This window comes from Mauremys reevesii, linkage group 1 (genome assembly GCF_016161935.1).
Source record: "Mauremys reevesii isolate NIE-2019 linkage group 1, ASM1616193v1, whole genome shotgun sequence".
NCBI lineage: Eukaryota > Metazoa > Chordata > Testudines > Geoemydidae > Mauremys > Mauremys reevesii.
Genome location: NC_052623.1, coordinates 39,193,886 through 39,217,890, shown reverse-complemented (window position 1 = coordinate 39,217,890; position 24,005 = coordinate 39,193,886). Strand labels below are relative to the sequence as shown.

The following is a 24,005-nucleotide window of genomic DNA, read 5'->3' as shown; positions in this document are numbered from 1 at the left end:
TGGAGGCTAGTGAGAGCAACACAGAGTGAAAGAGGAGGAAATGGAACCACCCATGGAAAGGCTAACAGAGTGGTCAGAGACAGGATAAAAAACATACAAGCAAAGAGACACAAAAACTCAGAGAGGAAGTTGAGGAAGAGGACTGAGAAAGATGAGGATGGAGAAAAGGCCTGTGGGCTTGGCCAAGAAAAAGATGAGTTCTCACCTTTGTATCTCAGTGAAGCTGAGTGGGCAGCACCCAAGTTGCAGAGGACAGAATAGCAGTAAGGGTTGGGAGTGGTCACTGTTGTTACGGAGCATGGTAATGAAGAGATGGAGAGATGTGCCAAGGCAGTAGGCAGGAAGAATAAAGGATGCAGGTTTAGGAAAGTTAGTGAGATGCTTCAAAGGACGGGGACAAGAAGCAGGTGACCAGTTCAGTGTTGGTGTTTTCCTGACAAGAACGCTGCCTGATGGGAAGCATCGGAATTAGGAGAGCTGGGCTTTTGGAGAGTATCAAAGGTGGTGAAGAGGCAGGCGGGTGGGGGTGGAGGTTGTAGGTGTGGAAGTCGGTCACAGGGAGGCAGAGGGGGGGAATACAAAGCTTTTGGCAAGGTGGGTAGAAGAGCTGAAGGAGAGGAAAAATAGACAACAGTTGTAGACATCTGTCAGACTTCAAATGGCAAAGCAGTCATTTCACCTAAAAATAAATGTGAGTCTGTGTTTTCCCAGCCGCAGAAAGTGTGTCCATGGTGACTCTGCTGTTGACTGAACAGAGTGGTGAAGTGTTGGCCCTTTCCCCTCATCATTTCCTGATGCTTTGACTGCTTAGTTCACATTTGCCTAATTGTAGCAGATTCCTGTTGAAAGTCTTCTTTACTGGGTTAAAGGTAGGGAAGGCATCATGTCTGGTTAGGAGCCTAATGGATTCACACCACTATAAGACTCTTGGACTCTGGGTAAGGAATGGCAAGAATTGAAGTGCATGATGGTACTATTTAGCCCTTACTATATACAGCACTTTGTAACATCCAAAGATTAGACAAATATTAATTTATGAGCTCAAGTACAGTACAATAATAAATAATAGAATGTAGCAACTCTTTAAAGGAGTGGGTCAATGAGATGCATTAACAGCTTTAAATTTTAAAGAACCAGGGTTCTCTGCTGGTAGCACCTAGCAGTTGTGATAGTTAACTAAGAAGTTTATTGTGTATGTGATTTAAAGGTGACAGAGGGAATGCTTGCTTTTCTAAAAGATCAAGGTGACTTATAGCCAGGAAAATAGGGGAGGGGCTAACTTACTACCAGGAGTGTATATGATATACATTGGCATCTAAGAAACATATATTTATTATTTCTTACAGTAGCTCCTCGAGGCCTTATTCAGGGTTGAAGACCACTTTTTTCTGGGTGCTATACAAAGAAAAAGGCCTTCCCTGCCTCAAATAATTTACAGCTAAAGCCCTGCAAATCCGCCGGTATCTGCTTTATATCTGTGGATAGCCCAGCCATGATAAGAGCCGGGCAGGCAGCAGCAGGGATCTGCGGCAGACCACCCACCTGCCCTGGGTGAGGGGCCTGAGCAGCCCCAGGGCAGCTCCACGGATCACCACACAACAGTGACCAGTGGCGCTGGAACAGGGGGCCTAGCTTGTCCACTTTTCACAGAGGTGGACCCCTCTACCTTCCCCGCTTCTTCCCACCCAAGGCCCCACCCTCCATTCCCCCCCCGGCCAGGCCAGCATGGATCTCAGCCAGGGAGCTGTGGGGAAACCATGGCGGATCCTCCACCTGCCCGCAATGTGTGGGGGGGCTGAGAGCAGTCCCCAGCTGTTTTCCTTCCCCCCAGGTTCTCCCCACAGCCAAGGACAGGTGGAGGGTCTGCGACTCTGCACCTGCTCCCCACAGCTGCCTGCGCGGCTCTCCCGGACCCAGCTCCAGCGTGGGGTGTGCCTCAGAGCCTCATCCTGGACACAGTAAGTAGAGCTCTGTAAATCCACGGATACCTGTGGATAGCCTCAGACAATTTTTGTGGATCGCGGATTGGATGCGAATACACATTTTTGTGTCCGTGCAGGGCTCTTTTTACAGTCATGTTAGTAATGAGACACAACAAAGGGTACATACAGAACACAGAAGTGGGGAGACAAGGGCACTTGTGAATACCAGAGATGCATAAATCTGGATAAATAAATCGCCATTGGAGCAGGGTGATTGGATCCGGGCAGTGGGGGGAATGTGCTCTAATCACCAAGCTATATAGCGATCTCATGCCTATGTGCACTCTCTCTTTGGCCCAGTGACTTGACTGTCTAATTACTTGGCCACAGTCGAACAGCTGCCACAGAGACTGAGGGAGCCCTACACCAAAATACCTCATAACCCAGTCATTAGAGAGGGCAGATCCCTGTTCAAATCTATGTGTAAATTTGGGATTTAGATGCCTAAAGTGGCAGGTAGGTGCCTAAATCCTTTTATGAATCTAGCCGTATGTAGATTCTGTACAAAGAAGGGACGGAACTCCATCTGTCTCCTTAAGGTTACTTCTGCTTGATAGATTTCTGCAGGAGATGACTGGTGAATGTAGACAAATGTTGGACTCCCAAGCTCCCTTTAAAACCATATTGGAAAACTTGTGAAACGCCTTCACAGGAGGCTAGGTTATTGATGTCTTTTAAATGAATACAAGACCTGTGTGTCTTTCCAGTCGTGCAGAGAGGTGGGCCTCTGAAGCTCGACTTCCAGTTTTGAATTACACCAACATTATTTATTCCACTACACGTCAATGTTACCTTATAAAGGCTGACACATACTTCTAGAGTGTTTATCTCAGGCTTGTACTTCAATATCCATTTCATACTCAGAATTGCTACAAAGTGGTGTGTTGTCATTCTTTGAATCTAGAAAAAATCTCTGCACTAGGTAAAATGTGGATATGATGGTTTGCAGAATACATTGTTTAGAGAATAAATTATCACCTTATTTGTCGTAACAGCTATAACCACTCAGAAATACTTATAGCCTTTGATTAAATAATAGTCCATGTTTTAAAAGTCATTTTAGCTTAGTTTTTGTGGTTTGTTGTTCTGTTATAGCATAGCTGCAGACAATCGTAAAAATCTAACAATTTTAAAAAGCTTTCAGGTCATCAAGTCCATCTTTCTCCAAGTGCAGGAATGTCATTTATTTATTGTACATTTATTAGTGTTTTGTCCAGTAAAGCTTTAAATATGCCAAGTAGAGATGAAGACACAGACTAATAAATCACACTGTCAGAAAGAATTTTTGCCTTGATAGCCTTAATTTTCCCTGTCTTAATGTCATCCGATTCCTTGCTATTATACCTCCTTCCATTATGATAAAGAACTCTCTTTTTCTCATCGGTGTTTAAATCCTTCAGATATTGTAGTGTGTCTTCATGCCCCCAACCCCTTAGTTATCTCTTAGACAGGCAATAATGTCCTATTTAGCTTTTTAACTTTGCACATAGAACAGTCCCTCCAACCTCCTCAACATTTTTGTTGCTCTTCTCTGAATTCCCAAACTACCCTCCCCACCCGATTCCAATGTCTTTCTAGAAGTGAGGTGAGCTGAATCCAAAGATTCAAGTGAGACTGCACTAGATCTGTGTTGGGAGACACTATTGCCTCTGCTTCTGCATATATAACTCAAAATTACACTGTCCCCTTTGACTGCCATAAAACAGGGGAAACACATGTCTAATTTGCTTTCCACTGTCATCTTAGGGAAAGTCTACATTGCATTTGGAGGTGTGTTTGCAGCTTGGGTAAACATACCTATGCTATCTTTAATCTAGCTAGAGTGACAAAAAATAGCAACGAAGACATGACAGCACAGGCTGTAAGAGCATTTCTACACTGCCCCGCTATTAGGACTAAAGTGGTGTATTGCAGTAGAGGCACGAACTTAATGGTGCTCTTTGAAGAGGACTACATTAGTACGAACTCTGGACCTTTAAGTTTGTGCCTGCAATGTCCACATGGGGGAGTTACAGTACAGCGCTTTGGTGCACACTGCTATTAACACCCCCTTACTCTAAACTGCAGGGCAGTGTAAACATGTCCTCAGCCCTAAAGCTTCCAGGATTTTCTTTCCCTTGGAATATCTCAGACTGGGACGTATTAGCTTTCACCTTTTCAGGAAGAATCTTTTCTCAACCCGAAATTCAAAGGGGGCGGAGAGAGCGGGAGGCTGGGGGAACTATGGGAGATAGCTAACTAGCTACCCACACAGTCAGAAATCAGAAATCGCGCTAGACTCGTGGGGGGGTGGCCCACCACGATTTAATGTGTGTGTTTGACGGCACACGATTTTTAAAAAAAAATCTTAAAAAAAAAACAAATGCGCAATAGATAGTCGTCCGTAGTGTAGACGTACCCTTACTGTGTTATTTCTGACCATCTTTTTAATCTTTCTATGCCCTCGATGGTGTTCACAGCTCCTCCTAATGTAATATAATCTGAAAATGTTGTTCTCATACTTCTTACTCCATTTTCTGGAAATAAATAAAGCTGGTCATCAAATTTATGTCTAAATGAAATCGTACCCTACCTACCACTGATCCCTGTGCTACTCCACTAGACACTGTCTCACAGCTGAGTGCTTTGCTATTTGTGATAACCCTTTGTAAGCATTCCCTCACCTACTTTTGAATCCACATGACTGTTTGTATCCAGGCTGAATTGAATTATTTTTGAAATAAGATTTTACGAGACGCTGTTACAAATGCTCTGCTAGAACAGAGATGGATCACGTTTCCTGCTCTCCCTTCAAATCCACTAATTGTATAGTTCCAACAAAAACACAGTCCAGTTTGTCTGGGCTATAGTCTCATTGTCTGTGAGAAGAACTTGGACTGATTAATAATTAAAGCCTTGAGCCGGTAAGTGACTCTGCATAGGCACAAGAGTAGGCCCATACAAAAGTTGACTGCAGGATCAGGGCCTAAAAATATTGTTGTTGTTTAGAGCTGAGGAATCCATGTACATGTTGTTATTCAGCGATATCAAATGTGAATGGGGATGGCTTTCTCTTCTCTGACCTAGCAAATAAGATTAATTCATCTTAATCGCTTTTGCTTGGTGAACTGTTTTAAATATATAAAACGGTGCTATATGGCAAGAGGGAAACTTGTTTTCAAGGGCATGTTATTCTGTGCTGCAGGTGCAATAGACTATGGCTGTTGTTCCCAGCTGTAGAAATGCTCATTTTTAATGAGTGCCTGTTTCCCAATATATTTCAGGGTATACAGCATTTCTTGCAATAAGAGTTTCCATATGACTGAAAAACTCGCTACAGCATTTCTCTCTTCTCACGCCCTTGACTCCATGCAAATTGCACATCACTTCCCCCAACTAGGCCCCACACCTGCAAACAAACACACACAGCACTTTACTCCTGTGAGTAATCTCATGTTTGCAGGAGCAGGGCCCTACTGGAGAAGTGCATGGGTCCTGATTCTTGGATTTACTGCATGTGGTTTCATGTTGCGGCTTGGTGTCAGTAAATTATACAAAAGCTCTTGTGTGGATGTTAATCACTTAGACCCAGATCCACAAAGGATCCATTGATTTCAAAGGAAGTGAAGATCCTAAATACCTTTGTGGATCTAGTCCTTAGTTATTCTCTTTCCACTCTCTGCCATCATTCTGAATGACAGAATTAGTACCACTGATGAGCTAAGCGAACCCATTTAACATCTTGTCCTTCTAAAGCAGTGTTTCCCAAACTTGGGACGCTGCTTGTTTAGGGAAAGTCCCTGGTGGGCCGGGCCAGTTTGTTTACCAGCTGCATCTGTAGGTCCAGCCAATCGTGGCTCCCACTGCTCCAGGCCAATGGGGGCTGCGGGAAGCGGGGGGCCAGCACATCCCTCGGCCCGCACCGCTTCCTGCAGCCCTCATTGGCCTGTAGTGGCAAACCACGGCCAGTGGGAGCCATGATCGGCCGTACCTGTGGACACAGCAGATAAACAAACTGGCCCAGCCCGCCAGGGGCTTTCCCTAAACAAGCAGCATTTCAAGTTTGGGAAACACTGTTCTAAAGGAAAATCTCTGCTTTCTTTTTTAAGTTAAAATAAAACTAATAGTCTCAAGCCCTTTTCCTTGTGAAAATCGTCTTAAAATGTGGTGCCAGATCTTCTGCTGGTATAAATCAGAATAGCTCTGCTCTCTTCGCTGGAGCCATGGTAATTTTTACAACTGTCTTGCCCGTTTGTCTTTTGTATGGCAACTTGAAAAGTAACATTAAAAGTTGACATCTGAGCTTGCCATCTGCTCAGTTGCTTCCACTGGCATGAAGAGAATAAAGGCTGGCACTCCAGAGAAGGGTCTTAGAGAGCAGAGGTTCACTAGATGTTCCATGGTTTGGATGTCTTCTCCACGTTCATATAACGGGCTGTCTTTCATTTCCCATTTGTGTAGGAAGTAACTGCAATGCCCGTGTGAGATTCCGATGTGGTTTGCCGTGATCCATCTTACGTGCCATGGTGAAGCCAAGTGGTTGGTCTTTAGGATCCATAATCAGGCCTTGTTTCTTGGCCCCACTATTTCTCCACAGTGTCTGTCACTTGTCTTTTGATGAAAGTCCTGAGATTTTGACAGCTAACCAGAAGGGGTTCCTGGACTTAAGGCAACATTTTGGGAAGAGTTGGAGATCTTTGTAGATGAGCAAGTCTGGGTTGGTTATATGGTCGTATTCTTGTATTGTGGCTGCTTGTCTTCGGAGGGATGGTGGTATGATATGCACAAAGATGGGGAGCCAGACTGTTGGTGTTGACTTCAGCACTCCTGTGACAATTCTCAGAGCAGTGTTCAGTTGCATGTTGATAAGTTTCGGATCTACGGTACCTGTCCATAAGGGCCTGCAATATTCAGCTGCTGAGAAGACAAGGGCCAAGCCTGTCTGCAAGGAATATCTGCATCCCACCTGATCCCAGTTATTTTGTGAATGTTTTAGGTGCTATCAGAATGTGTAGTGTAATATATGCCTTTATAACTGAGTGCCTCCTGTCCTGTAAGGGTGCATAATGTAAACAAGGTCCTGCATAATCATTTTATGTATGTGAATAACAGATAGCCAGTGCCTACCCATCATATTTTAGCTTATGACATCCACTTCCTTTTCTATAAACATGTGAGTTGATAAGGAAAAATCAGCATTACTAAACCTCTGAGAAGAAAAGGCACTCAGGTCAGGTAATGCAAAGCAGCAAAAAATAGGACACTCCACTCCCCGAATACATAATTTATCTCCATCACAAATGTGTGAAAGTAAACTCTCTGCCTTCTCACCTTAGCAGTAGCTTTCAGTGCTTGCACTACTGGCTCAGTGCTGGTTCAAGTACATTTTCCAGGTGCATTAAGAAATAGATTAAAAACATGGAAAGTTCTTATATTGCTAACTCCATGATATCCATGGGCTAGCACAAATGTAGGTTTTCTGCCTCAGCAGTGCCTATTTACTAGAGCTTCTCAGCCTGAACAAAGAAGTGGGTGGGGAAGGTAAGTTACATTAAAACAAATCAAAGTTAAAAATGACCAGCTGCGGCCTGATTGTAGTTAAAAAAAACACTGACAGGTGCTCAGTAAAGACTAAAAACTTTGGGCTAGATAGTGAAAGGTTGCTGCCTGAAGGTGCGGAGAGTTTCCTCCCCGTGTTTCCTTCCTTTAGTCTCCTTGCAGGGACAACCACAGTGGCAGACCTTGCAGTCACCTGAGCACAGTGACTGCTTCCCTCCAGCGCAGCCATGGGAGATGGATGGACACAAAGACGTGACCCCACCCACCCCTGCCCCACCGAAGGGTGGGGCATGCTACCGCCCCTTAAGGGGTGTGTAATAACAGCTGTGCTCCCACAGTGTGCCTCGTTGCTCTGTTGGATATGGTACCTAAGAGCCATAATGCTTCTTGGAGCTCCTCATTAGACAATATGGTATCCCTAGTGATGCAGCGAGTGGAGCTATCACCTCCCTGGTCCATGATGTAGTATCTGTGTATGCAGCCCAAAGTCGCCTTGGCTTTTTGTGTCACTGTATCACACTGCAAACTAGCATCAAGTCTTTTCTCTGTTATCACCCCCAGCCTTTCTTTGGCATTAGTCCTTTGAGTTTCCCCCTATGATTGAGTACAGTATCTGGTTCTGATTCTTTTTCTCCATTTACATTTTTTAAATGGAATCTTGTAAACAAATTGGACAAGAATATAGAAAATGTTATTTCTATGTAATCTGTATCAGTTATAGGAATCTTAAGTGTTACTTGTAACAATAGTAGGTAAAAAACAGAAGTGTGAAAAGTTTTAACATGAGTAATAATTTGTGGAAACACATAGAACTGGTGCTGAAAACGAAGTTGTTTTTTTTCCTTCTCTAATTATTAGGCTGAGGTCAGGTTAAAATAATCCAAATAAGCAATATTCTTCACTGTTTGCAGTAAATCAGCAGCTTTTGATTCCATCAGTAAACTAAAACGCTGGCAGAAGATGATGCTTGTATTCTGCAAAGTTGTGATTCTTGGGGGGTTTGGTGGTGGTTGGTTTTTTCTATTGTTATTATCATAGAAAGTTTATATAGCATTTGTAGTCGTCCTTAAAAGAGCCACGTCTGCCAGTCAAAACGTGAGGGTGAACAAAGTGTTTTGCTTTGCATTATCCCTCTGAACATGACACATGCTTCTGAGGCATGTTTACTGCAAAATTAAATGGACTCCCTTGGGAGTGAACTCAAAACAAATGGAACCTTCAAAAGAAATCAATAGCTGGGATTGCTGTTGGAGCAGCTAATGTCCCTCACCGGTATTTTTTTACATTGTATCCCAGCATTAGAGCTAAATCTGCTTAGATTCAGTTAAAGCATTTTCCCCACCTTCTGTTTCACCCAAATCTCAGCTCAGCATTTCCTGAGCACATCAGAGCACTTAACAAATCATCCTAATGAGAAAAGAGAGAATTTGGAATATTAAAGATACATAGGTTATATTTGTAAGTGATTTTTATGTTTTATTTTCCACAATATGTGGAATGTGCTTAATTTCCTAGAAACAAGGGTGCAGGAAAAATAATCTTGTTTCCTAGGAGTTTTTCCTTCTTTAATATTTTTCCCCCTGCATAATCCTAATTACAGGACCATTCAGTACGGGCACACTTTGGGATCAGTCACACCAAGGGTAGTACTAGCTTAACTACACATGCTGTCAGTGCTTTCTGTTCATTTGAAGGACTTCTTTGCCCACCTGGGCGCTGTCGGGCTAGTAAATTGTCAACGTTTATTTATTTTTTAATTATTTGGGAGGGGAGGTTCAATTTTGCTCAGAGCAGCTTTTACCTATTACCGAGGAAGCTGCCTCCAAACACTGTCAGTCAGCATGACAGAAGTTCACCAGAGTCCTCTCAATGGCATTGGATTCTGCATTAAGAATGAGATTCCGACTCCTGGGGTCAGTGTGTTCAAGCAGGGAGAATTGGTGTTACAAAACCACCTTCTCCACCACTGTCAGTACACAGCTTTGAACTCCTGCAGCAGACCTCATGCCAGTAAGCACCTATTCAGCACAGTGTAGTGCTGAAATCTGCGGCTCTGTTAAAAATGACCTCAGAGTGACAGCTGAATATTTACATTTAATGCTGTTGATTTACATTTTGTTCACAATCATTTAACTTTGTGGTATGCACCCGAGTGCCAGATGTTAACAAACTGGCCCTTATAGGCCCAGGATGGACATATTTTATAAATTGAAAATAATTAAACCTAATGCCCACTTTGTACATCATACCAGTAGAGATTCTTGTGCCTCTCACATTGCTACATGCATCAGAGGGGAAGCTCAACAGCAGCTTAATGTTAGTTGGCATCTTGTTTTTCAAAGGCAGAGCTGCTGCCTTATATGGGATAAAATGTTACCCTCCTTTTATGATAGTTCAGTTAAATGTCAAGTGGTATGTGCCTTGGACTTTCTTATAACATACCTATACCCCTCACCCCATTGCCGTTATTCCAATAACAGGGGAAGGAATAAAAGGATTATTGACCAGTCTAGCCCAGTACCCTGTCTTCCGACAGTGGCCAATGCCAGGTGCCCCAGAGGGAATGAACAGAACAGGGAATCATCAAGTGTTCCAGCCGCTGTCGCTCATTCCCAGCTTCTGTCAAACAGAGGCTAGGGACACCATCCCTGCCCATCCTGGCTAATAGCCATTGAGACACATCAAATAGACACATCAAGCTGAGACTGACTTAGATCACAATTATACCTGAAAACTTTAGTCTTCTTTTATAGTGTTTGGAATCTCAGACTTACTATTCTACTATAAAAAGTGAATATGTCAGCACTGATCAGAAGTGATTCTGGATGTCATTTCACACTCGTATTAACATAGCCAGAATTGATTATAGGATTATAGCTACTGATATCTAGTGGCAGCTGGGGTCCATGACTTTAAGATTAAGCTAGATAAGTTTATGGAGGAGATGGTATGATAGGATAACGGGCTTAGTCAATAGGTCAATTAAGTGCCACACTGGTAAATAGTACAATGGGTCAATGGTATGATATAACCTTTTCCAGAGGGTTTGGCTGGAGAGTCTTGCCCGCATGCTCGGGGTTCAGCTGACCGCCATATTTGGGGTCGGGAAGGAATTTTCCTCCAGGGAAGATTGGCAATGGCCCTGGAGGTTTTTCGCCTTCCTCCAAAGCATGGGGCAGGGGTCGCTTGCTAAGGAGTGGGTGGATCGGCTTATGTGGCCTGCATCTTGCAGGAGGTCAGACTAGATGATCATAATGGTCCCTTCTGATCTTGAATTCTATGATTCTATGATTCTATGAACTCAATGAATTTCAAAAAGGATATCATTTCTATTAAATTCCATAGGGTTTTAGGGTATTTTCTGTAGAACTGTATTGGGTTCATCCCTATTAAATTCTATAGGACTTTTCCACAGGGTTTCTCCTAACACTGCCAATGTGGAGGTATCAACTCCATAATGCTAACCTGCTGTTTTTCCTCTATCCATGAGGGCAATCAATGAAAGGACGTCCTCATATCCCCTTCCTGCCTTTCAAATGTTTACTGTTTATTCTTATTGCTGCTGTTGCTAATGAGTGCAGGAATATCTGGAAATTAACCTATCAACTCTCCTTATTAATAACCTTCTTTCTACATTTATAAGACCCTTAGGAGTGCTCATTCAATCAGATTGATTGGTTAGCCATGCATTATGATATTTTCTTTGGACAGATACATTATCTAATGGAAGGGAGCATCCAGTTGAAGATACCATTAAACTTTTAAGGGGGTAATAAAAAGGGTTTTAAAAAAACATACTGCTAACTTTAATGGCCTAATCCAAAGTCCAGTGATATCAGTGGGCTTTGTATTGGGCCTTAAATCTGTAATTTAACTCCCAAATTCTGGGAAACCTTCTGGAAATCAGGTAGTAGGTACATCCCTTCTGTTATTTACTCATGGAGGTGATTTGCAGTTGCAGAATGGCAGGTCTGGTTTTAGCATCCAGGTTGAGGCTTGTTTGAAAATATGAGCAAGCAGCAAACTCAATCATAGATTCACAGAGTTTGAGGCCAGAGAGACTTGTGATCATTTAGCCTGTCCTCCTGCATAACACAAGTTATAGAATTTCACCCAGAGATTCCTGCATCAATTCTATAACTTGTGGTTCAACTGGAGCATATAATTGAAGAAAGGTATCCAAACTATGATTTGAAGATTGCAAGCAATGAAGAATTTACCACATCCCTTGGTAATTTGTTTCACTGGTTACTTACCCTCACTGTTAAAATATGTTCTTTATTTTCCATTTGAACTTTGCTGACTTCAGTTTACAGCCACTTTGTAAGCTAAAGAACCTTCTAGTATCAGACGTCCCCTTGTGTAGATAATTATAGCTCATGATCAAGTCACTGCCTAACCTTCCCCTAAGAGTCACAGAATCATAGTGTTTAAGGCCAGAAGGGACCACCAGATCATCTAGTCTGACCTCCTGTACATCACAGGCCACCAACACCACCCAGCCCCCACAAACTGATCCCAACAATTGAAATTAGACTGACGTATTACAGCCCACAGAATACTGATCCATTATGTGCCACAGGTGGACCAACGCCCAGCACTGACCTCCTTTAGTTTTACATTGCAAGGCATGATTTCCAGATGACAAACTATTCTTATAGCTCTTCTCTGAACCTTCCCTAATTTTGCAGCATCTTGTTTATAGTGTGGCTACCAGAACAGGACAGAGTAGTGGTCTCTTCCCTACTGTATATAGAAGTAATACAGCTTCTCTGTTCCTACTCAGAATCTTATTTTATGGAAGCAGATATCCTTAGACACCCCTAGAAGAGCTATTAATAAATACTGCAGGGATTAGAAAGTGAAAACACACTATGTGATTAATTGAAATTATGGTAAGTGAGCAAATTTACAGGCAGCTTCTAATTTATGCCTGTGTCATTTCTATTCATCTTGAAAACCAAAGTTGCTGTGTGCTACAGCACTTCCTGAAAAATTATCATGAAACAGCCCAAGTGCACAAGTGTATTTATCACAGTGTTTCTTTAATGGAGTTGTAGCTTTACTAATGCTTCTTGCTTGATATAACACTGTTCTTTCCATTTTTCTATTATTTCACTTAAATACCTGTCACTTTATTATATGTGATGATTACGGGGTTCACTCCTCTGTAAGCATATCAGCACTGAAGCCAATTACGGGGGAGGGGGAGAAGGGGGAAATAAAACCTAGTCTCGCCACAATTTATGCCTGGAATATTAAAGTATACTAGGGTAGCTTCTGTTGTGAGAATCTGGATGCAGGAAGTTCTTCTATAATCTGATCTGTCTGTCTGTAAACAGATAATATTCCCACCTTACATTTACTTCCTTGCCTTTAGTCACTTAAATATTAACAGAATTTAAAACATTTTTTCCTTATGGTTTGCCATTTCAAGGGTTTTCCCTGTAGGGCCTCCTCTGTCCTATTCCCTGCTTCCTTATGTCATAGTAAGATGTTCCAACTAGCGACCCAAAAAAAAAAAAGTTCCAACTACTTTTATGCTCCTAGACTAGAACTGATTGGACATTCCTTTCCTAATCTCTGATGACTCACCAAAATCATCTCTGACATCAGGATAATTCTACACAGTCCGTTTGATGATGTGTCTCAGACATTTATCACTCTGGCATCTGAGCAGAAATAGGGCTCAACTTTTTCTGCTTTTCATGTTCCTGACTTTGGTTTTTCTTTTTTTACTTTTCTTTTCTCTCTTCCTCTATCTTTTCACTTAGAATGACCATGGGTGGCGATGACTCTTCTGGGAGAGGGGCTTATTAAAGAGGTGGGGCTTATGTTTAGATATGTCAGGTTCAGGCCCTCTCAGATCTCCTGTTCCCTCCACCCCTTGGATATTTTCCCTGTACCTTGATCCTGAGTATCATTCTGGGTTTTACTGGCTGTATCATATCTGTGGAATGTGGTCGTCTTGGTGGTTTGTGGATGGATAGGCAATCTTTGACTGAGGCAAGTCAAGTCCATTCAGGGCTCTGAAGATTGGGAGTAGGAGCTTTAATTCAATCAGAAAGGTCCAAATTGTTACCTCCCTATTTTTCCAATATTAAGTGCAAATATAGTTTTGGGTTTTTTTAAACAAATGTTTGTTTATTTCTGCTTGAAAATAATGACTACAAAATGGCCAGAAGCCTAGTACTCATGTGCAAACCCTACAAAAACAAACCAGCATGAGCTCGTCAGATAGTATGTGATACCTAAATGTGATACCTAAACATATCTCCATGGGATTGTTATGAATATAGAAGGCAAAGGAGAAAAGAAACTACTTTGATGCAATTCCTTTAAATAACTGGGAGCTGGAGCCAATAGATTAAAATTAACTCAGAACTGTGTTTGGGTTGAAAGCTCTTTAGAAGCCAGAAATGGCTGCAGCTGCTTTAAGGGGTGGTGGAACAAAGCCATCTAGGAATGAATGGTTTATGTTGAGTTTTAGTAGATGAAGTATAATCACCAAAACAAAATGTGCAGTCAGTGAGATCCAAGAAGCAGGTGGTGCCCCTAATCATCTCAACCACTTGGCAACAGCTATCTCAAAAAAACTCACTGTTGCCTTATCTCTACTATTCGGTAACATAAGAGAGTAGAGTCATTTCAAGCATAAGAAGATATTGTATCTGTAGTCTCCTCTAAACAGTTGAGAATACAAATTGTCCCTGTGTTAAATTAATGTTTCAGAACTCAATGCCACTTCTCTTGGGAGTGCAGAAGGGTAATTAATGATGGGGGGGAGTTGGTTGCAAAGTTCTGAAACTGGCAAATGTTATCAGGGGATCTGTGGGCCTGTTGAATTGGTTCCTATCTAACATCAAAGTAAGACTATTAACTAGAACTGGATGAACAATTTCAAAGTAATTTGGCAAATGTCCTTTTTCCTGTGTTATTTGTGAACTGGTTATAGCATTTGCTGTTTACAATAATAGATACATAATTTGTGCAAATAAATTGTCTGTGGATTGTTTGCAAATTGTCCACTTTAAATATGCACAGTTGGATATCTGCAATGTCACTTGCCACCTAAATGACGTATAGTTTGTGTTCTCTGGTTGGATAACCTAAAATTTATAACCCAAAGGTACCTAAAGAAATCATGTGCTTTTGATTATCTCAGGTAGAGGGTGGACTGAGGGAAAGAAGCACTTCAGGAAGAGAGCAGGAGAGAGCAAAAGCTTTGAATAAGCAAGTGTGTGAATTTTTGGACATTTAATATTTTTTACTGTGCTCTTTAGCAAAATGTAGAGCATTATATATAGCTATGCATGTGGACTCTGGATTTGAAAATAGCTAGGTTCCTTCCTTACTGTGGAAGAGAGAAAGCTATGACAGATTTATTGATGGTCTAGCAGGCTTTACGTTAAATTCTCTTGTGTCATATTCACACCACATAATTTGTGTTTGTGTGATCTTACTTGCAATTGAAGTCAATAGAGCAACGCTGATTTAAACCAGTGGAGAATCTGGTCCTCCAGTTTCACCCTGTATTGACTACCAAATTAAAACACATTGCGGGGCGTATTTTCAGTTGGTGTGAATTGGTATAGCTGAGGATCTGGCCCTATAGTTTAAATGCCTTTATCATGAAGTTCTGTTATTAGGACTGATTTATATATTTTGCACAAGCTGAATATCAGGCTGTGTTTGTGTTTCAAAATCTTTATATAGATTCATCGATTCTAAGGCCAGAAGGGAGCATTGTGATCATCTCATTTGACCTCCTGTACAGCACTATATACCATAGACCTTCCCTAAAATAATTCCTAGAGCATATCTTTTAGCAAAACATCCAATTATGATTTTAAAATTGTCAATGATGGAGAACCACATGACACTTCATAAATGGTTGCAATGGTTAATTACTTTCACTGTTTCACTGTTAAAAATGTATACCTTATTTCCAGCCTCAATTTTTCAAAGTTTCAACTTTGCTATTGGATTGTGTTATACCTTTCTCTGCTAGATTGTAGTGCCCATTTTTAAATACTTGTTCCCCGTGTAAATACTTAGACTCTTCTCTGAACTCTCTCCAGAGGGTTCTAATTTATCAAGGTCTAATGCATCAAAAGATTAGATTCTCTCTTTTGGCCACATTGGGAGCTCATGTTCAGCTGATTATCTACCACAACCCCCAAACCTTTTTCAGTCACTGCTTCCCAGGAAGAGTTCCTCATCATGCAAGTATGGTCTACATTTTTTCCTCCAAGAGGTATACATTTACATTTAGCCATATTAAAATGCATATTGCTTGTTTGCACATAGTTTACCAACCAATCCAGATTGCTCTGAATCAGAGACCTGGCCTCTTCAATATTTACAAGTCTCCCAATTTTTGTGTCATCTGCAAACTTTATCAGTGATGATTTTATGTCTTCTTCCAGGTCATTGACAAAAAATGTTAACTAGTGTAGGTCCACGAACTAATCCCTGAGGGAACTCACTGAAATAGACATGCTCGATGACAGTTTCCCACTGTTACATTTTGAGACCTATCAGTTAGCCAGTTTTAAATCCATGTTAAGATTACAACATTGTAGTTTTTTATCAAAATGTCATGTGGTGCTAAGTCAAACCCCTTGCAGAAGTCTAAGCGTATTACATCAACACTATGATTGATAAAGTTAAAACATGTACTTTCAAGTTAGTTTAAACAGGATCTATTTTCCATAAACCCATATTGGTTTGCATTAATTTCATTACCCTTCTTTAATTTTTATTAATCAAGTCCTGTATCAGTCACTCCATTATTTTGCTCGGGACCAATGTCAGGCTGACTGGCCTACAGTTACCTAGGTCACCCTGTTTACCCTTTAAAAAATTGGCACAATTTTCTGTCCTTCAGACACCTTTCCTCCAGTCTTCTGGAACTTCTCCAGTACTCCAAGATTTATTGAATATTGACATCATACAACCTTCATTTCTTGGTCTTTTAATGCTTCTAGTTGGAATAAATAATTTTTTAACTGGAAATGGACAAAACTGTCATGGAGCCAAATAATTTCTCTGTGTTATTAGATTTGTCTCAAATTGGCCTGTCCACCATTAAGTAATTGTTTCCTATTACTATACAGACATCCAGGCTATATTCCATCTGGAACTGCCAATTTTTTTTATTATTATTTTTGTGATAATGGCACTTCTAATATAAATGGCTTGTTCCCATAATGTTTGAAACAAATATTATTATTATTAATTATTAGTTAATATTTATATTACAATAGCACCTAAAGACCTTAACCCCATTTTGCTAGGTGCTGTACAGATATAGAATACGTAACTGTCCCTGCCCCAAAGAGCTAATTCATAAGGGATGGAGAAGAAAAGCAGAGATTTCTTCTATGGAAGAGATTTCAAAAGGGTGAAGGACACCGAACACTGAGACATTGTGTAAGGTCTGGTAGTTAACTTTAGGACATTGCCATGACTGTGATTTTTTCCTATGGGTTTTTCCCCTTTAGGATGATTTCCAGCCTGCAGCATCAGAAACCAACTGGGAGTCAGTCACAAGCTCTGTCTCAGTAAGTAGCTTGTTACTATTTTGCCCATGAAAGGATTGGTAGAATGGTTTTCAGTCCAATGTAAATGCATCTGCACCGGGGAACTACTGCTTGACCTGTAAGCAGGAGATTAAGTGAAACGTGTTCTTCAAACTCGTTCTAGACTGTCAATAATTTTTAGGGATTGGAGGGTGGAAGGCAAGAAATGTCAGCAGCTATTTTAACCACGTGGGATAGCTAGTGGATAAATACTTAGCACTTTCAAACTGAATCTTCCCAACAAAAAAATTCCTTTACATTTTGAGATATAAAGTTTCTTGGTCTAAGCACATGAGCATATTTTGCAATAATTAGCATTAAAGGCAAGCCGATAGGAGAACGGATTAACTTTTTTGAATTTTCATTATTGAAGATTTTTTGTAGCACCAGCAATTAAATAAAATCTTAATTTGACACCTCATTTTCTGTAACTAAATATGACTTTTTAAAAAAGAAAACCCAATTAAAAATCTCCTCACTCCTTCACTTTATTTGATTTATGTCACCAGACAAAAAATCAGCCCCTGGCAGCATTTTCAAGCAAAACTTAGGATATGTCTACACTGCAATTAAACACCCACGGATAGCCCATGTTAGCTGACTGAGGTTTGCAGTGCTTCAGCTTTGGGGCTGTTTAATTGCAGTGTAGACATTTGGGCTCAGGCTGGAGCCCATGCTCTGAAACCCTCTCCAGCCGCGGATGTTTAATTGCAATGTAAAGAGACTCTGGGACCACACCATGTGGGAGAGTAATGCCAGCATCAGACTTGGTAATGGTACAGTCCCTCTGCCATATGCTGCATTGTCCAGTCCCACACTCACAGCGTGTATTCACTTGACAACTTTTATATAACAAGTACAGACGTACCCCAGGTTACACAAACCCAACTTACACAAATCTGCATTTACGGGAAAAGTTCCATAAGCTAGAAATAGTGGTGGGGTTTTTTTTTGGTTTGGTTTGGTTTTTTGCATAATGGTCGGGTTTACGTTTCCGACTTACGCAAATTTCGAGTTACGCAAGGCGTTGCGGAACGAAACACTTGTCTAAGTTGGGGCGCGTCTATAGCAAGAAAGATAGTGATTGGAGTGGAACTGACCGGTTAGGCCAAAGCTTGGAAAATACTGGATGATGATGATACTGTTACAATACTTAACTTCCACAGTAAAGTGCCTTGAGATCCTTGGATTAAATCTGTTATATGTGTCCTAATTCTGAGTAATAGTATTATTGAGGGCCTGGCTCTATTAGACATACCATGGAGAGGATATCACTGTGGTATTTGGTTATTCATGTTCTCCTTCTATGATAACTATTTTTCCTCCTCCTAACATGTTTTGTTTTTTGTTTTTTTTAAAGTTTTGTGCATTTTTATCTGACACAATATGTAATTTGAAAAAATGGGAAATGGTCTTTGAAAATGTAAGGGAAAAGCTCCCTCATCAGGTAGCTGGGATCCTGAGATCAAATTACACTGAAAACATTGTCACAGTGATTGCCCTCACCATAGTAAAGTGCCAAAAATGTAAAATAATAATCAACAACCCTTTTTCTATGGAAAGCCTTTCACAAGATTGTTGTTTCTATTTGTTGTATGTGCTTATATAGCCCTTATCACCATAGTATCAAAGCACTTTAGAATTATTATAATTATTTATCATCCCAGCACTCCTGAGAGGTAGGGAAGTATTGTCCCCATTTTACAGATGGGGACCTGAGGCCGGGAAGCCTGTGGCTGAGCCAGAAGCTGAGCCCAGGTCTCTTGGTCCAGTTCAGTGCCACAGCTACTAGACACTCGTTCCTTCCCCACTGAGCACACCACAGTTAGGTAGTAAGCATCAATAACCTTATTTCATAGTTAGGGAAACTGAGGCAGAGAAGATGAGCTATTTGACCATGACCAAAGAGTCAGGTTGAGACCCCAGGAATGCCTAATTCTTCAGCATAAAGAGGTTCACAGATTCTACTGTGGGTCTTCAGTCAGCATGGTAGGGCAGAACTTTAACCTGTCAATCACTGGCATAGTTATACTCTGTTCCTACCAAAGAGCCTGGCAATGATTGACAGGTTTGAGTTCCACCTCCCAAACCTGCAAACACCCTAAAGACCCACTGTAAGATCTTGCAGGAAAAAAGTACATTTGGGTACGCGCACATATGCATTTTCCTGTTCCCGGGCTTGAGCTCAAATCACTGAACCACACCTCATGCTTCTCCTCACGAGGCTTAGAGCAGCACCTCCTCCATCTGCCTCTAGCCTAAAGTTCTGGAGCCCATCACTAACCCCAGAATGAGATCTTTCACCCAGCAGAGCCGTTATGTCCAGTCCCCAGTCTTGTGGTTCAGTATATAATGATCTGATTCAACAACAATTGAACTTCTGCAAAACTGCATATCCCATTCACAATAATACAGAACGACTTCATCATCACTAATAGAATAGTAATGAATCATAATGAAGACCAAATGAACTAATGGTCTGGTTCGGATTAGAAAAGAGCTGCCAGTGTGTCTTATGAAACTCACAATATGTTGAATGTTTAAGTAACTAACAAAAAGTGCATGATGTGGTAACTCTGAGCCCCCTCACATTGTACTGTTCTTCTATGTCTTCTCTCAGTCACAGAAACCAGATGGCACAAGCTTTTCATAAATCCAATATTTAGCTCTTGGCAGGACAAAACAGAGGCAGCTTTGAAGTTACTTTTGGGTCTGTCACATGATGTAGCTGCCAATAGGTTATCTGAGCTAAAATAATCCCTCTGCATTGCCTATTGCTCTGAGAAAGTTGAGCTTTTTTGTGTGTGCGAACTGAGTTGAAGTCCTGAGTAGAAATTTTATAACCCAACAAGGTGTGAATTCCCCTTGCTTTTATTTGTTTGACATATCCTGCAAATCCACAATCTGACCTCCAAGGCTCTCACAAAATGTAAGAGAATATATGGCTAAACACATACAAACAGCACAGTCTCATCTAAATCTCATACATGTGCCTTTCTGAATACAGCCCCTGACCTTTTTGCATAAAAAGTACTGGCTGCTCCTAGTCTATTAACTCCATTAGCAGTCCATTAATTCCACGAGAGTGTCTATATCTTTGCGGACCAGCCTCTGGAGGACAACAAGATCATATATACTTGAGTAGGTTTGATGTTCCTCCAGTGGAAGGCATGGGAACAGAAGGCAGTCGATTTTCAATTCTGCTACTTATGCCGCATCCTCACATCTTTCTCCCTCTCCCCATTCTCTTTGTTCTTTGAAGGGAATTTAGTAACTGTTTTTCCTCTTTTGCTATGATTACAAACCAGTCACTAGCCCCACTGATTTCTCTCTATAGTGGGTTCCTAGTGATATTTTAGCGTGTTTCTTTTTTTACCATAAATGATTATGTGAGCACTGTACATGACGACTGTGATTAGAACACTGAATTTCATATAGAATTGATTTACGTAGCAGCACTTTATTCAGCTTACTGATGTGAGATTTGTTCTCATGGGGGTCTGACTCCCATCTCTTTGACAAGGTCTTTATTCCAAGGCATTTAGAAGTCAATAGAGGTTCTTTGCTGCGTGTCTTCCTTTTAATGAGTCATGAATTTTTAGAGCCGTCTGCATTGTGCCTCATTTAACACTGGATTGTAGAAGGGTTATGAAAGTGGGCCCACTGAAACTTATTTGTGATGGGTTCTGTGTTAAAGGCTTAATAATTTCCAGGCCAATACTGTTAAAAAAAGGTCCTTTATTTCATATTTAACACAACCCCATTCCATATGTAACACAACCCCATTCTCAACTCCCTGTGTAGTTGTGATAATTAGCAAACTGCAGTCCTCCTTCCATGTAACACTGTATTATGATATTTTCATTTTTTCTTTATGGTGTCAGATAATCTGGAAGGTCCATATTTGTAGCAAATTATACGCAGCAAAATATCAAGGACTCTAAAGACTGTGGCAACATTTGCTGGTGAAGACAAAGTTATATTTAAGTAGACTGGATTTTCAGTAAAACTGAATAGTTTTACTCAAGTTAATAAGCCACTGATTCCAGTGGGATTACTCACCTGAGTAGTGCAACTTGCATAGATTTATAGAAGTATTTGCAGGATCAGGCTAAAATTGACCTTTTGGTGGGGAATTCAAGTGCTGTATGTCTCTGTGGGTATGTCTGTGCTGTAATCGTGGTGTGTTATTGCAGCTTGAGTAGACATACCTGAGCTAGCTTGGGTACTAGAGCAGTGTCGCCATGGCAATGCACACTTCAGCATGGGCTGAACAAGCCCACCTGGAACCATGGGTAATTGCTTGTGTGACTAGCCTATACTGAAATGCGCACTACTACGGATTCACTGCTTTGGGACCTGTTCATAGACTGTTCAGAGACTTTAAGGTCAGAAGGGACCATTATGATCACCTAGTCTGACCTCCTGCACATCACAGGCTACAGAATCTCACCCACCCACTCCTGTATCAAACCTGTGTCTGAGCCACTGAAGCCCTCAAATCATGGTTTAAAGACTTCAAGGTGCAGAGAATCTTCCAGCAAGTGACCCATGCCCATGCTGCAGAGGGAGGGAAAAAAAACCCAGGACCTCTGCCAATCTGCCCTGGAGGAAAATTCCTTCCTGACCCCAAATATGGCGATCAGCTAAACTGTGAGCATGTGGGCAAGACTCACCAGCCAGACACCCAGGAAAGAATTCTCTGTAGTAACTCAGATCCCACCCCATCTAAACGTCCCATCACAGGCCATTGGGCATATTTACCGCTAATAGTCAAAGACCAATCTCATTATACCATCCCCTCCATAAGCTTATCAAGCTTAGTCTTGAAGCCACATATGTCTTTTGTTCCCCCTACTCCCCTTGGAAGGCTGTTCCAGAACTTCACTCCTCTGATGGTAGAAACCTTCGTATAATTTCAAGTCTAAACTTCCTGATAGCCAGTTTATATCCATTTGTTCTTGTGTCCACATTGGTACTAAGCTTAAATAATTCCTCTCCCTCCCTGGTATGTATTCCTCTGATATATTTATAGAGAGCAATCGTATCTCCCCCAGCCTTCTTTTGGTTAGACTAAACAAGCCAAGCTCCTTGAGTCTCCTTTCATAAGACAGGTTTTCCATTCCTCAGATCATCCTAGTACCCCTTCTCTGTACCTGTTCCAGTTTGAATTCATCCTTCTTAAACATGGGAGACCAAAACTGCACACAGTATTCCAGATGAGGTCTCACCAGTGCCTTGTATAACAGTACTAACACCTCCTTATCTCTACTGGAAATACCTCGCCTGATTCATCCCAAGATCGCATTAGCTTTTTTCACAGCCATATCAAATTGTCGGCTCATAGTCATCCTGTGATCAACCAATACTCCGAGGTCCTTCTCCTCCTCTGTTATTTCCAACTGATGTGTCCCCATCTTATAACAATAATTCTTGCTATTAATCCCTAAATGCATGACCTTGCACTTTTCACTATTAAATTTCATCCTATTACTATTACTCTAGTTTACAAGGTCATCCAGATTTTCCTGTATGATATCCCGGTCCTTCTCTATATTGGCAATACCTCCCAGCTTTGTGTCATCCGCAAACTTTATTAGCACATTCCCACTTTTTGTGCCAAGGTCAGTAACAAAAAGATTAAGTAAGATTGGTCCCAAAACCGATCCTTAAGGAACTCCACTAGTAACCTCCCTCCAGCCTGACAGTTCACCTTTCAGTACGACTTGTTGTAATCTCCCCTTTAACCAGTTCCTTATCCACCTTTCAATTTTCATATTGATCCCCATCTTTTCCAATTTAGCTAATAATTCCCCATGTGGAACTGTATTGAATGCCTTACTGAATCGAGGTAAGTTAGATCCACTACATTTCCTTTGTCTAAAAAATCTGTTACCTTCTCAAAGAAGATCAGGTTGGTTTAGCACAATATACCTTTTGTAAAACCATTTTGTAATTTGTCCCAATTACAATTGACCTCAATGTCCTTACCTACTTTCTCCTTCAAATTTTTTTCTAAGACCTTGCATACTACAGATGTCAAACTGACAGGCCTGTAGTTGCCCAGATCACGTTTTTTCCCTTTCTTAAAGATAGGAACTATGTTAGCAATTCTCCAGTCATACAGTACAACCCCTGAGTTTACAGATTCATTAAATATTCTTGCTAATGGGCTTGCAATTTCATGTGCCAGTTCCTTTAATATTCTTGGATGAAGATTATCTGGGCCCCCCGATTTAGTCCCATTAAGCTGTTTAAGTTTGGCTTCTACCTCAGATGTGCTAATATCTATCTCCATATCCTCATTCCTATTTGTCATCCTACCATTATCCCTAAGCTCCTCATTAGCCTCATTAAAGACTGAGGCAAAGTATTTGTTTAGATATTGGGCCATGCCTAGATTATCCTTAACCTGCACTCCATCCTCAGTGTTTAGCCGTCTCACTTCTTCTTTGTTTGTTTTCTTGTTTGTTTGTTTGCTATAGAACCTTTTACTATTGGTGTCATAAACAGTTAGTTAAGGGTTAAGGTTTTTGTCTACCTGTAAAGGGTTAACAAGCAGTACCTGTGGACACCTGACCAGAGGACCAATGAGGGACAAGATTATTTTCAAATCCGTGTGGAGGGAAGTTTTTTTTCCCTGTTCTTTGTTTTCTTGGAGAGTCTCTCTTGGTAATTAAGAGAGTCCAGTCATCTTAATCAAGTCCTCCCAGGTTTCTGCAATAAATTCTTCTATCCAAGCTAGTGAGTATTAGCAAGGAACTAGTATTCTTATACTTTTATTTCTGTATTTGCAATTCTGTGTTTTGTTATGGTATTTCTTTAAGTCTGTACTGTATTGCTTTTACTGAGAAAGAAAGGAGGGGGAATTCTCTCCAGAGATTGATAAGTTAGACCCTGT

General features: G+C 41.1%; 1 protein-coding gene across 9 annotated transcripts in view; it reads left to right on the top strand.

Moving 5' to 3' along the window:
- The window catches only part of PDGFD (platelet derived growth factor D), a 163,578-nt gene that overhangs the window by 105,799 nt on the left and 33,774 nt on the right, over window positions 1-24,005 (top strand). For 5 of the 9 annotated variants that reach the window (XR_005582873.1, XM_039481804.1, XM_039481795.1 and 2 more), the window contains 2 exons: window positions 14,686-14,757; window positions 17,027-17,086. The exons of 1 other annotated variant lie outside the window; for it this stretch is intronic. Coding sequence is in view for 7 of the 8 variants with exons in the window: in XM_039481804.1 (XP_039337738.1) it covers window positions 14,686-14,757; window positions 17,027-17,086 (132 nt within the window). In the remaining variant the exon portion in view is untranslated. The remainder of the gene's footprint in view (window positions 1-14,685; window positions 14,758-17,026; window positions 17,087-24,005) is intronic. 3 more of the 9 variants (XM_039481812.1, XM_039481848.1, XM_039481840.1) reach the window with 1 other exon arrangement.